General features: G+C 36.8%; 1 protein-coding gene across 2 annotated transcripts in view; it reads left to right on the top strand.

Moving 5' to 3' along the window:
• BRIP1 (BRCA1 interacting DNA helicase 1) overlaps positions 1-15,766 on the top strand; it is a 369,260-nt gene that overhangs the window by 348,543 nt on the left and 4,951 nt on the right. For both annotated transcript variants that reach the window (XM_073665493.1, XM_073665494.1), the window contains exons 17-18: positions 10,489-10,601; positions 13,083-13,162. In XM_073665493.1, the coding sequence (XP_073521594.1) occupies positions 10,489-10,601; positions 13,083-13,162 (193 nt within the window). The remainder of the gene's footprint in view (positions 1-10,488; positions 10,602-13,082; positions 13,163-15,766) is intronic.

Below are 15,766 nucleotides of genomic sequence, written 5' to 3'. Positions count from 1 at the left end.
GTAATAAATCAGGAAATGAGCAAACACTTTTTTCACAGCACTGTATATCCAGAAAAGCAGCAGCACTGCTTAAATGGATGCAAATCTCCTACAAGGAAACTGGTAAAGCTTCCTATTGAAGATATCCAAAAAAGAAGGCAGCACATCCAAAATAGTTAAAAAGGAAGGATCATATATTCACAAACACCAGCTATGTTTCAGTTGTCTTTATAGAGCCTTTTCTCTTTGAGTGAGTTTGAATGAGCATCACATGCTTAAAGCAAAGTTCTTTACCCACAAATTTGGAGAGGTGGCAACAATTTTGTCCTGTCAATTTTTGGGGTTTGTGTGAAATTGCATCCAATTTGCTTTTTTTTTCCTCTGTTTTTTTGTGTTGTTCCAATACACACAAAGGAAATAAACATGTGTATAACAAAACATTTATAATTTTCTGGGAGAAATACTTCATTTCTGGAACAATTTCAAGAGAGCCAACACTTTCGGCCTTGACTGTATATGCTATTTAGGTGCCTAATATGTTGTGATCAACTTGTGCATTTATGAAAATACAACTTACAAATTATTCTGCTGGGTTTCATGATTTTTCATGTGGCCCTAAGCTTTTGCCCAGACAATAATTTTTTTATTTATTTTTTTTTAATTTCCACATTTTTTAAATAAAAAAAAGTATACATCCTTGGTATTGCAGTAATCGTAATGACCTGCCTGAAGAATTGTGTTACCTGGTCCTCTGTACTACACAATGAACATCATAAAAAACAAAACTCAAAAAACAATCATTCAATCATTTTGTCGCAATAAAAGTTTTGATTCCCTTTTTGCAGTGTATTGTTTACTAAAGTAAATATCATTCAGAACAACGAAAAAACAAAAGCAAAGAAACGGAAAATGGCCTGGTCATGAAGGGGTTAAAAGAAAACAAAATATCATAAATACGTATAGTAAATTCCATTTAGTCTGACCTATGATTATCCAAAATCCTTCACCTACTTCCAGCAAAGAACTGCAATTTAAATATGGTTTGTCATAGAAGCACAAGAGTGAGCAAAGAACCAATTATGAAATTCCTCTTCCTTTTAAAAAAAAAAAGTAAGACTTTTTCCCCAATTCATCAAAGCGTTTATGGCAGAAAACTGACACAAAAAGCATTGAAAGTCGCAAAAACTATGCGACTTTTGGCATTTTCACTCCATTTTCAGCGTGGTAAGGCGTGACAAGGTGTGGCAACCCCTGCTTGTCAAATTCATGATGAGTTGTGGCAAGGGGCAAAGGGGCACATTGGGGCGCACAACACTGTGCTCCTTGCCTGATTTACATGCCTTGTACTTCAACCTGCCTCCTCAACAAGACTTGATCAATCCGGGCCTCTGTATTAACTTTTTATTTTGTGATTTGGGACCTTACAAATAAATTAATTTGTGATTTTCTATGATTATTAGATGAGAAAAATAGTGCTCGACCATTTATACAGTGTTTGTGTGTCGTAATGACCTTGAATGCTTAACTTAATGTATGCCTGATACTTTCATCTTATAGAATTTTTTGCAGCGTTTGACAGTTATTCCCTATCCATATGATAAGCAGTAATGCACTAATCGCTGTGGATGCCGGTAGTTGGCCCAGCAGCAATCCGTCCCTTATCCTATAGACAGAGGATAACATTTAATCTTGGTAGAAGCCCTTTAATACTTGCTTATCAAGGTGTAAGATTCTTATTGCATGTCATGTTATAGGCGTATGATGCAATTTTTGTCCTAGATTCTATTTGTTACATCACTATCATTACTGGGAAGGATCTAAACCAGAGATTAATTTCTTCCTTGTCTAATCAGCAATTTGACCTTCTCCGTAATCAACCCAAGTACCGGTATATTACAATGCTTACATAACTAAAAGCAAGAAACGTAACTACTGAATGATAATCATCATAGATTTGTGTGTGGAAAGGGAAGAAAATAAAGTTCTGCTGCGTTATATTTATAAATACCCTTTACATCCATTAGATAAGCTGATTTCTAATAAGGAGATAATGATGTCTTGCCTAGTAGTGAAATATAGGCTTCGTGATGAGACCAGTAGATAATCTAGGATGTGAAAAATGGAAAGTGTTACATAAACATTGGCTTAAAACACCTCATTTCTAAAGAGTTCAGTCCCAGAAGAGTTAATCTCCATGCAAGACTGTTTGTAAAATGTGCTTTGAACTGGCTAGTTCTCTGAACATCCTATAATATATTTGTGCGTTTCATTATCAATATTTGGATGTAGATGGGAAGTAATGATGTGTGAAATCACTTTACTCAGAAGAGAATCACATCTGTCAACAATTGTCTCCATTGAAATGTACTTTATCCCGGCACCTCATTATGAAGAAAAGTTTTGGTGGTCCCAATAGTAGCGTTGCCTCACTTGTTTCTGTACAGCAGTGCTACCACTGAAAATTACATTTCTCAAGTACAGCCTCTTAACATTTGTTAGTTATGACATGCACTATGAAGTCGGTGCCTTTTGAAGTTTTTGTTTTTTGTTTTTTACAGCTGTGCAGTAAGTTAGCAGATTGAATTAAAACCTCGGCAAATAATGTGGATGATTTTCTACACCTTTAATTTTTAACAACTTTTTATTTGTCGTCCCTGCACTTCTCCAGTCTTAGGGCATAGGAAATTAATTGTAACTATTGTTCCCCTTTTTCTCACAGAATACTAGATGTACACATGACTCTGCATATGAGCTGTAGACACAAAATGATAGAGCAATTTGTAGTGATGCTTTTATTTAGATGTTCTTACAGAATTGCTATGCCATTGTGTGGATAGCAGGCTGTCACATAGAATTAGATTTTTCTACAACTTCCTTGCTTTATTTAAAGATTGCTGCTTCTTGCTGAAATAAAGGAAAGGATATTAAGGAACCGCATATAATTGCATTCCTTAAACTAGTGTTGCTCTTAATTCTGCATGTAACAACATCCCTTATGTTTTCGAACAAAAAGCACAACTAAATCTTAGCTTTACATTTTGTTTTAGATTTTAAGCTATTTTATGATCAGTGTTTCCATTCAAGGGCCACATCCGTAGTCCGTCGCCGCCAGACCAGAGCACCGCAAACCACTTGGTACCAGCAACATCCCCAGCACCTTTTCTGATTAGTAGACCCTTGCAATATCATGCATGCATTACCGCGCCACATTGTAATGACGCCAAGCCTACTGATCAGTAGAGACATTGTGTATGCTGCAGAAGGTAGAGCTTCGCACTGCACTGGTCCAGCCGCCAGGGACTACTGACATGGCCTCTAGACCATGGTTTTGCAAATCATTTTGCTAAACCCTACATATCATTAATTCGCAATATAGAGGCAAAATATTTAATAAGTATCTCATAATTGTAAAATGTAATAATTACTATTAAAGAGTTAGTAAGGCTTCTTATAAGGTCATCCCCCCACAGATGAATCCATCCTTTAAATTCATTACACTAAATGAGTAACTATCTCGTGATCCCACCGTAGATACAATGTTTACACTAGATTCGGCAGTCAGTACCCCTAATGCACATTCCTTGTATGCTCCAGTTTGGCTTTTCTGTATGCAGTTTATGTTACAAGCTCTGATTCTGGCAGAAGATGAAGCAAGTTTGTGAGTGATAAAATACTAGGTTTGATTTTTCTTCTGTGGTTTTTAAGTTGTTCTCTTGGGCAATAAGAAGCAGGTAGAAACATGGTTTATGCTTGAGGAGTACATTATTGTAATGGTTACCCTGATGCTATTATAGTGATAACATTTTATTTATCCAATTGCACATTTAGTAAAAGAATGTGTGAATACATCCTAACTACACAAAAATACAAGAAATATGTTATTATAGGTTGAATTGGAGGATTGCTGATAAAAAAAATTAACCACATCTTGGATAATCCTGAATAAGTTTAGATTTATGGGAGCCTATAGTAGGCAGACTTCTGTAGAGAATAAACTTGTCTGTATTTAGAACTGAAGGGGCCGCAAGAATATAGTATAATACTGTAGACACTAGCCGTGGAAGACGTCTTGTTGGCTCTCCTGACGTGTTTAAGCGAATAGTTCCATTTTTTATAAAGTAACAATGCAACTCTATCATTTTGTTTCATTCCTCTGTTATTCCTCCAGGAAATATCCAAATAAATTGAGATTTGGGTGGAACAATTTTTCTCGTCAGTGGGATGTACAGTATTGCACCGAACAGAGTACACCTTATTGCAAAAGGAAAATGAAAATAGTCATTGTCAGAAGGAATGATACCAGAATGGCACAATGCAGCGTTCTAGAAAATAAAGGGGCTGCTTTTAGTGGTTCACTGCTTATACTCGGGATTTTCAGCGTGTCATGGTGCTATTTGATCAGCTTTGGAAGGCTGGCCAGTCGGAATACATATCATATGATTGTATAATGATTGCTCCAAACACAAAGAAAAGGAGTGACAGGCACTCTGTAGTCTAATAAAAGAAACAGGCCCCTGCTGCACCTGATGCCATCACAAACCTAATAAAAGATACACATTAACAAAAGAAACACATTCTTCCATTTTCTAATTTGTCAGGTTACAGTACAATCTTTTGAAACCTGCGTGTAGATCTTGATGCAGAAATGTACACAGGCGGGTAGAATTAGCCTAATTATGCGTACAGCACATCATGGCTATCAGGTATAATACTGTGAGACACAAACTAATAGGAAGACAGTGTAGTCACGACCTCCTAGAAGGATCAAAGTCTAAATCTGTTTGACAGCTACAAGATGGCAGAGCTTGCCACAGGCCGTCTGCCGCTTCCTCGCTGCAGCCCTTTGTCTGTAAAGCATGCCTGATAGCTAAGAGTACATTTTTAAGGATGATCAGGTAAAAGGCTGTCTTTTGACATTTTAACTAATCCCTAGCCTGTGGTTTGCTGCACATTGAGGATATTTGCTAGCAGGGGAGAGTGGCTTTTTCACATATGCAACCTGTCATTTTGAATTGGGCGTTTATTTGATGCCTGCAAATGTGAAGTTATACAATGAAATGGATTCTGATTGCATTAAACTGACAGGAGGTTTCTTTTCTTCCTAATATACCTTTGCCAGGGCTCTAATGAATCTTTAACCCACAGCAATTCACATAGGCCTATCATGCCAAAACATGATTTTTGCAAGATGTAACATCAACTTTGCTTATTTAAGCAGAAAAGTTAAAATTTGGTGACCTTTATTTGTCTTGTCACTCAGCAATAATTAGCAGTGTTTGTAACCCTTTGCCAATAGGGGTTTACAGACTTATGATATAGACAGGAGGATTTATTCTTACAGTATGTGGCAAGTTTAATGGAAGCCGAGACTTATCATTCTGTACATTGCCTTATCATCATAGTCTTTGAAAATGTATTACATTTAGATGGATATTCTGTGCGCAATGTGTAAATGTCTCTTTTATTTCGCTATGTAAACAGACTAGTCTAAGTGCAAATGGAGCTCCAAGCCCTACCCGAGCCCTCCAGATTCTAATATACCCAGCCTATCTTCTTTTAGAATCAGAGTCTCTGTTCCTTCTGGATCTTCATTGAGTAATATAAGGAGACTCGGAAATACCAGGAAACACATTTCAGAGTGGACTATTCTTTAAAATGTGACTTCTTGACCAACATGCTTCTTTAATAAAACTTAGCTAAAAGAAACTTAGCAAATGTAAGGAAGAATGTTCTTTCCCACTAGGTATAGAGATGTAATAGAGCTGGATTTAATTTCTTTCTTTTATGTACAATAATAAATCTGACACAGGATTTATCTGTAGTGCACAAAAAAGATGGAGAACACATTTCATATCATAGTGAGATATGCCAAGTGACAAACTGACTCTACCATAATAATTAAAGGCCATTTACTGTACACAGTCGCAGCCAAAATGTTTTATTGCATCAATGCCTGTAAAGCAACTGTATTAAATAGTGTTAATTAAAATGTTCTATTGTTCTGTTTCTTGAGCTCATTTATTATTATGTTTCTTTAGCGCCTTTATCGTTCTGTTTCTTCAGCGCCTATATTATTCTGTTTCTTCAGCTCCTCTATTGTTCTATTTTTACAGCTCCTCTATCGTTCTGTTTCTACAGTTCCTCTATCCTTCTGTTTCTACAGCTCCACTATTGTTCTATTTTTACAGTTCCTCTTTCTTTCTTTCTATTTTTACAGCTCCTCTATCGTTCTGATTCTACAGCACCTCTATCGTTCTGTTTCTACAGCTTCTCTATAGTTCTGTTTCTACCGCTCCTCTATCGGTCTATTTCTACAGCTCCTCTGTCGGTCTATTTCTACAGCCCTTCTAAAGTTCTGTTTCTGCAGTTCCTCTATTGTTCTGTTTCTACAGCACCTCTATCGTTCTGTTTCTACAGCACCTCTATCGTTCTGTTTCTACAGCTTCTCTATCGTTCTGTTTCTACCACTCCTCTATTGTTCCGTTTCTACCGCTCCTCTATCGGTCTATTTCTACAGCTCCTCTATTGGTATATTTCTACAGCCCTTCTAAAGTTCTGTTTCTGCAGATCCTCTATTGTTCTGTTTCTACAGCTCCTCTATCGTTCTGATTCTACAGCTTCTCTATGCTTTTCCTACCGCTCCTCTATCCCTCTTTTTCTACAGTTACTGTATTGGATTCTTTCTACAGCTCGTTTCGTTCTGTTTCTACAGTTATGAAGATTATACATCATCATAGTCAGCAAACAAAAGTCTGTATAGTCTGATCCTTCAGTCATGTTTACTTCCATTTGTCATCGACTTTATGCTAACATTCATTTAGTAGGTTAGCAAGACTGAAGGGAGTTTGAACATTAGACTATATAGCAATTATTTGTCTGTTACTAGTCAGTCACTTAGATCTGTATAGGAACTGTAGAAACAAAACGGTAGGACATTTTTAATTCTGGCCTATTACAAAAAGCCTTCATTTTTCATTTTAGATGCACTAGGATAATTAAAAATTAATTTCAAAGTTGAACATATCTTTTACCTCTGCTGCATGTCCGTTTGCCTTTTTGGTACTTGTTGTGGTGAGTTAACATGGGAAAATGGATAGTTAGTATGGCAGCAAGATAACTTATGGTGAGTGGTACATTGTTGTTTAATGCAAGAGAATAGTATAACTGGATCCTCCTTAGAATCTGTAGATTGCTTTCTGGTACAACATTTGTAGTTTACTTGCTTTTAGGTCACTTTCATACGTTCAGTATTTGGTCAGTATTTTAACTCCGCATTTGTAAGCCAAAACCAGGAGTGGGTGAAAAATGCAAAAGTGGTGACGTGTTTCTATTATACTTTTCCTCTGATTGTTCCTCTCCTGGTTTTGACTTACAAATAATGATGTCAAATACTGAACGTGTGAATGTGGCCTTAAAGAAATAAGTGTTTTTGGTATTTTTATATTGTTTATATATTGTTCCATATGGAGGACAGGAATCATAACTAAATGCACCAGAATTCTAGCATAATTTGTGCCATAAAACTGTCTTTCATGACCTGCACTATATTTGTGTTTTAGATATTTTCTGCACCTTGTCCAACAAGAGGGTGTAGTCTCGCTGGAAAGGATCATGGTCTCACATGTGACACCGCCCATCAAAATTTTAGCTCAAATTTCCGGCATAAAATAATAGGTGGTGTAAATATATCAAAGATTTATCAAACAATATGAACCACTGATAAATCTGGTACATTTTCTGACTGTCTTGTCCAAGTTTGCACTGTCTAAGAATTATGATATGCCCCATTGTCTCAGTTACACCATACCAATGCACGTAAATAGTGTTTATCTTACCTCCGCTGTAAATGAGGCCTTAGCATCATAATATTGGCTCATGTGAAAGTTTTAAGCTTGCAATCCCTATGTTCACCCTACAACTATATTATGGACACATAACTTGGACTTAAATATATTTGCAATAACCTATTTCTGTCGCTCTTTAACTTTTCCTCCATAACTTGTGATGGAAGCCAAGACTTAATGCAAGCCAAATACTAATAGATTTTTTCTTCAGGTTATGAAAACCTACTGTACAATAAAGACCTATAAAGTAATGTATGTGTTTAGTTGCAGACATTAGATGTATGAGGATGCTTATTCTGCTGTATTGTCCTTTTATCTACTAACATGTAGGCCTACCTGTCTTCATTTATATTGTGTCTTTAGTCATGTTGTGCTGATGTGAGACATCTGTACTATATTTTTGCCTTTCACACAAGCAATGTGTTCAAGCTTTTGGAGTGTCTTTTTTTTTTTTTTCCACCTTTCACTTTAGAGAACATGCACCATTCTGCCACATGAGTTTTCTCTGACTGAGGCAACTATTAAATCTGCAGAATCAAATTCAATTTACTGTCTGGCTTGAAAGTTTGAATTTGTAAATTTGACAGTTTGTTTGAAAGGGCATAGGTACAGAAAATAAAATTTTGTACCCCAACCCATGTTGAAAATTACCTGTCAGAAATAGTTAGAAGTCTTCTGTATTTTTCCTGAAGCGTGTCCCTTCAGCTGTCAGTTTAAAAAGGTTAACACTGTACAAAAGAGCAATCCACAAGAGAAAAAAAAACGAATGAAAGCTTTCCGGCGCAGCATTTCACTCAAAACCCCATAAAACTCTGTTTGCAGATTTCAAACTTTTACAATCAGGGATTTGTGATGTTTGTCAAAACTTGTTACCATGCCAAAGCGCACTGCTAGTGGAACTGGGGCATCCTGGCAATTTAGAGCCAGTTTATACCTGTCCGCCTTTCTGGTATTGTCAAGGTATATTTGTTACTTGTTCGTCACAGAACTGATTTCTTATCACAGTAGAGCTTTATAAATGCATGTGGAAATGAGCCACAATGGTAATGTGGTATATGCTATAGTGCACAGGTTTTATTATTATTATTAGGCTACGTTCCCACAATGAGCTTTTGATGCGTTTTAGATGTTGCAGATTTTCTGCACCCATTAAGTAAAATAGGTTACTTGTATTTTTTTTGAAAAACGCTGCTTAAAAAACTCACCAGAAACTCAACGTGGGAACGCAGCCTTATTATTATACAGATGTACTTATGTTCATTGTTTCACATAATAATGTCCACAGTGCATCTAAAGTAGGTAAATGATGTCAAATTATTATCCTAAGATCCTTCTCTGGGTTGTTTCACATTGATTTTACAAGAAATAAATGTTGCGCTTTATGCACTTGACCCATTTCTCTGCTGTATTTATCTACTATATTGTGACTTTATTATATTGTTTTTAACATTGGCACCAATTTTCTCAAACAAGTTTACTATTCAAGATTGTATTAGAAATAGATTTAAATGAGCATTGATTTAGTATCTAGATTTTAAGTCTTAACCTATATGTAGAGAAATAAATACTTTTAATGCTTGTTTTATTTAATATAGTAGATTTACATAATAGAATGGATGTATTTAATGGTCCTAGTCCTCTGCAAACCCCATGTGAACTATTTGTGCTAGCTCTTAATGATTTAGATTATACACGTTTTACGTCGCCTTTTATTTCTTGTATACATATAATATTGTGGGATAAATCCATGTATTTTATTCCCTATATCTAACTCCATCTAATTAAGAACTTCCTGTTTTTTTCTTTCTTTTATTTCCACCTTTTTGCCTTTTTATTCTTAAAAAAAAGTCTAAATGTGGAATAAAAACAGTATGGACCTGGCCTTAAAGACAATAAATGTATAGGTCATGTTAACACTCAGACTAAAATATATAGTAAACTTTTTTTGTTTTAGTTTTTTTCTCATAGCAATTATATTCATTCATATGATTCTGCATTCACACTGCAATGCAGTTCTGCACATCTCCATTTTATGGATTTTGTTGTTTCTGAAAGAATCTATCTAACCTGGTTGGAGTCTAGGATTAAGTTTCATGTGTTTTGCATTTTCTCTTCCAGGCTCTTATTCCGCCTTAATTTAGATACTCTGGAATTGGAAACACAACTTGGACAATACTTTGTCACAGAATAGATAAAAGAAATATCAGTTCTGTGTGTGACAAGTTCAGTTAGAAATGTGGCATGCTATGAAAGTAGTGTCAACATGTAGGACTGAATGGTTAAAAAAAAAAGGAAAAAAACCCTTTTGCTTTAGATCTTCTGAGTGCTAATAGAAGTACATTACCGTCATGTTAAGTCTGCTTAGCTATTCCAAATAATATGAGTAACAGCCATAGAATTTTATTAATATTACATTCCTTGCAGCCAGGAAACATGCCAATATATACAAGCAGCCCATTTGGGATTTTGTGTGAAGTTTCTTTTGGGCATTTAACCCACTGTGTGTCTCGTGTATGTTAGGTAATGCAAATGACTAATTATTCAGCAAGAGAAGTGGAAGCTGTATTTGTGAAGCATACAAGCAGCGAAACATTGAGGTCTTTGACTCGTGATATATTTATACTCTCTCTTACTATGATTTCTGTTTTTATCTTATTCATTGTAGGTTGAACTGAAAAGGAAATATAATGATCAATACTCCAAAACTAGAGGACTTCTACCTGGGAGCCAGTGGTATGAGATCCAAGCATACCGAGCCCTTAATCAAGCTTTGGGGAGGCAAGTTCTTTTACTTTGGCTTTTATGGCATTGATACTCTTACTATTTTGCAGCTAGTTGTGTCATAGTTACATACCGTAGGTTGAAAAAAGACCACGGAACATCAAGTTCAAGCTTTCTCCACCAATTATACATTTTTTATTACTAAAGTATCTATAACCAACAATGTTATGTGTACTGAGGAAATCATCCATCCGATAGTCACTAATATTTTATTAAGTGGCATATGGAGAGAAAAGTAATAAAATCCAGGTAAAAAGTGTTACTATGCAATTATATACATTTCTAGTGACTGTAAAAATGTCCTCATTTCTGGTTAATATACAGTAAAATACTAGATTCCTCTATACATTCACTTAATTTAGTCTTTAACATGTTGAGTATTTTTTTTTTTTACTTCAACCCTATCTACTGGTTATTATAATTCATGCTTAACATATCTACAAACCACAATGTGTAATGACTGCATATTGTCCTATAGTGGAGTAATCCCTCTATTAATTGTCATTGGCAGGCATAGCTAATTAATTATTAAAACAAATTCTACTCTGTTAGTTCTTTTATTACATTCACAGCATTGAATAAAAACCTAAAGGAAGCTCCATTGTAAGAAATCAGGTTGTTGCTGCTTAAATGTCCATGCTATTTGGTTGCTTCTGAGAGATTAAATAGTTAAATGATATTATTCATTTCTCAAAGTTCTTAAAAGAATTATTCACCAACTTTTTTTTTTATTATTAGTAATTAATTACATTCTTTCTGTGTAATTGCTCAGCATCCAGAGCATCGTCATACAAGATTGCACTGAGAAAATGACATATTACGACCTTTCTTAGGAGTCATGTTTTCTGTTCTCTCAGGCTGAGACTTGCAGCGTTTAGAGTCTAAATAATCAGTTATCATTCTAATGGATTACTTATTGTTCAGCTACATAATGATGTATCTGCTAATTGTAAGCTAGGTTTCTATTATGGGATTGCTCATTGTAAGCAGACATCGTAAAGTCACAGTCACTTGATATTCTGTAATTTGTATATAATGATAAATGTCTGTAACTTGTTATGCATAATGAGTCAAATCTGGCGGCTACACCCATAAGTGCATGCAGCAGATGATATCCAGATTAGCGAGCAACAGTAAATAATTAATATTCAGTTTGTACATTTATTTATAAGGCTGAGACTACCAAACTGCATTACTTCAATACAAATCACTTGGCTTCAGTCTCCCCTGCATATATTGATTAAATGCGTTGTGCTGAACTATAACAAATAGCATATTGGATTTCTCATTGTGTGCCCGTCTGGCCATGAGGAGCTCGAGTAACACAAACATAGCGCGATGCTTTCTGAAGTCTGCGAAATTAAAAAGAGAGAGCGAAAAAAATAGCAGTTCAGCTTTATTCACCTTCCACTCGGTGGAACGTCATGGAAAGGCCATGCACAGGAAAAGAAAGTCACTAAAGACAAGTGACCTTTTACTTGAAGAGATCCTTCACCAAAATCTGATATACGCTGACAGTGACACAAAGTGGTCACATTTTAGGAGGAAAATGTCTACAAAGATTTATGGCAATAGAAGCAGAAAAGGCTTGAATCTGGCACTTTCCTGAAAATCTAGAAATGCTCTGCCATGCAGAAACGGCACGACAAAGTAAACTTTACTCCTTTTTATATAGCGGAAGGTTATATGGGAAAAAAAGATACACAGAAATAATCCTTCTAAGGCAAGAAACAGTCATTCCCTTAATCTAGCACCTAATAATCCGGAAATAATAATGTTTCCACTGCATGTGATATTTCCAAAAAAATTAGATTACTGAGCAAATGCAACCAATTCTTTGACTCGTTAGAAAGTAACTATGACAGTGTGTTATATTTTGGGCTTTTACATGAGTCTCTCTGCTCTGAGAAGCATTTTTGGATATTTTGTTTCAATTCCTTAATCTGATATGACACCAATCATGCAGTGAATGCATTCAGTGGCATCTGTCACCCATAGGCTCCCATTGTGAAGAATGGTCATTACACGGCATACATTTTAGAACTGGATAGTGTTGCATAGAATAGAACTATGCTCCTCCATATGTAACTTCATAGGCACATTTAGCGTCTATGTCAGGAATTCCAGGAGTATACCACCCAGCAATGCATATGGGATTATAAGATGCATATATCAATGTACATATCTGCCCAAGTATGCCAATTCTAAGGGTCTGATTTATTTTTTCATAAGTTTATCACATAAATGCAGAACTCTGATTTTGTGTGTTGCGATGAGGATACACCTATATACTCCCACTTTACACGATACTCCATTTTACTAAATTGTCTCTTTTGCATCCAGTTTATCTGCAGAGCCTTGTATACAGCCCAGTTTTTGTTCATGTTATTTAGTTTACATCTCCATTTAATATGGGGAATGTCTAGTTTCTACCACTTATTTGTTAGCTGTCAGTAAAGTTCTGTGATTTTTCCTCAGATGCATCCGACATAAAAATGATTGGGGCGCACTTATATTAGTTGATGACCGTTTCCGAAGCAATCCAAAGTATATAACTGGTAAGTGAAGACTAACTGTGTCTCTTTGGCTTCCAAGATTGTACCTGTCACTTTGACGTCATTAGTAGAGTTGCGTAAAAAAATTCACAGGATCCTGGTCCAGCGGCCACTGCTGTAGTCCATGGCCACTGGTCCAGAACACAGCAAACCTCCTCTGACATTCCCAGCGCCTCTTTTGATTAAGAGACCTTGCAACATCAGTGGTGCATGCTTGACGTCATGGGGGCTTACTAATCAGAAGAGGTGCCAGGGATGCCACATGTAGATTGCAATGCTCTGGTCTGCCAGACTATAAACATATAGACCCCCTATTCATCAAGACTGGCGTTTTGTACGCTAGTCTTCATGAGGTAGGCGCAAGAGTAAGATGCGCCAAATTCATTAAGAGGCACATGTATCTTAATTTGGGTCATCTTTCAACTATCGCCCACCCCTCCAGAAATGTACTCCATTAAGGATCTCGAGTACATTTCCGTCATAATTTATACAACTTTTGCCGCGTAAACTTATGATAAATTTGTTGGACACATCCACTCCCTGTCCCGCCCAAGATTCAACCATTTTTGAAAAAGTAGGCAGCGCTGGCCAGAAACTGCGTAAAATCGCCAAAAGCAACAACATTTTTCCACTTTCAGTTACAACAAAAGTTTGCAAGATATCAAGAAATTTTACATAAGAACACTGACAAAAACTGATTGTGTGTCTCTTAATGATCTACTAACAGCTAAATCTAATGGTCACTACTCACTGCTGTTTCTCCTGGATCTTTTGACACAGGATCACCAGCTCCTCCTCACTATGCTCTGCTCTATAGGCCTCAAGGACACCGCTCTCTTCTGGTTCTCATTCTATCTCTCTGACCGCTCCTTCACGGCATCTTTTGCCGGCTCTTCTTCCTCTAATCTTTCCCTTACTATCGGGGTTCTACAAGGATCAGTCCTAGGTCCCCTCCTCTTCTCCTTGTATACTGCCCCTATTGGACAAACCATCAGCAGATTTGGTTTCCAGTATCATCTTTATGCTGATGATACCCAACTATACACCTCTTCACCTGACATCACCCCCACTCTAATACAAAATACCAGTGATTGTCTTTCTGCTGTCTCTAACATCATGTCCTCTCTCTATCCGAAACTTAATCTATCTAAAACTGAGCTCCTTATTTTTCCTCCCTCTACTAACCTACCTATACCTGACTTTTCAATTTCCTTGGGTGGTGCCACCATAACTCCCAAGCAGCAAGCTCCCTGTCTTGGAGTCATATTTGACACACAACTTTCCTTTATTCCCCATATTCAATCACTCACTCGCTCATGTCACCTGCACCTTAAAAACATCTCCAGAATCCGACCTTTTCTAACCTTTGATACTGCAAAAACTCTTACTGTCGCTCTTATTCACTTTTGTCTGGACTACTGCAACTCTCTTCTCATCGGTCTCCCTCTAAACAAACTCTCTCCTTTCCAATCCATTCTGAATGCAGCAGCCAGGGTCGTATTTCAATCAGGCCGCTTCGCCGATGCCTCTACCTTGTGCTAGTCATTGCACTGGTTACCCATTCACCACAGAATACACTCATCTCTCTCACCCACAAAGCTCTCCACAGTTCTGCACCGCCCTATACCTCATCTCTCATTTCTGTCTATCGCCCCTCCCGTGCCCTCCATTCTGCAACTGATCTAAGACTAACATCCTTCTTAATCCGAACCTCACACCTCCGTCTCCAAGACTTCTCTCGTGCTGCGACAGTTTTCTGGAATGCACTGCCCCCGACTGATATCTGGCCCCCATGTCTTCAAACGTGCTTTAAAAACACATCTGTTTAGACAAGCCTATCACCTCAACTCACCAACCTAACTCACTCTTCCCTCCTAAATGTTAATCTTAATCTGCCCCTGCGTATTCATCTGTCTCCACATCCGCCATGCACCAAATACCACACGGTAACTGCCCTTATACAGGTACTGGCTGATGACCATGTTCTACCTATTGTGTCCCCCCATTTCCATATAGATTGTAAGCTTGCGAGCAGGGCCCTCACTCCTCCTGCAACTGTTGAAATGTGATTCATTGTATTGTTTATATTGTCTGTATATGTCCCTACTTCACTGTAAAGTGCTGCGGAATATGTTGGCGCTATATAAATAAAAATTATTATATTGATGAATCAGGGCCTTAGTGTATAAAAGACACAATCAGACATTTAGAGGTTTATCTTACATGACTTGAGCAGTCACAATGGACCCTGTTCTGGTTTCAAGTTATTAAATTATTAGTGAGCTAAAAGAAGAGAGGGAAATAAATATTTCACCTTCAACCGGCAAGAAATGTGAACATTTCTGTCTAACATCCATGTCTTTAGCTAATGATATTTTTAACACTCCAGATACCGAGTAGTCAGACATTACACATTCTATTGAATTGGACCTAATGTCTTTTATTGGAACTTACTTTTTTATGCATTAGATATAGGCCTTACATGCTTTTTCTTTAAATACAGGAATTTTGAGACCGTGAACTGCACACGTTGCTATTTAATATTTTGCTTTGTGTTTATGTCTTGAAGAACGCATTAATGTAATTTATTCTGCAGCTAGTAATGAC

This window comes from Phyllobates terribilis, unplaced genomic scaffold (assembly GCF_046119375.1).
Source record: "Phyllobates terribilis strain yellow unplaced genomic scaffold, ASM4611937v1 Scaffold_2__4_contigs__length_985480577, whole genome shotgun sequence".
NCBI lineage: Eukaryota > Metazoa > Chordata > Amphibia > Anura > Dendrobatidae > Phyllobates > Phyllobates terribilis.
This window is presented reverse-complemented; position numbering and strand designations above follow the sequence as displayed.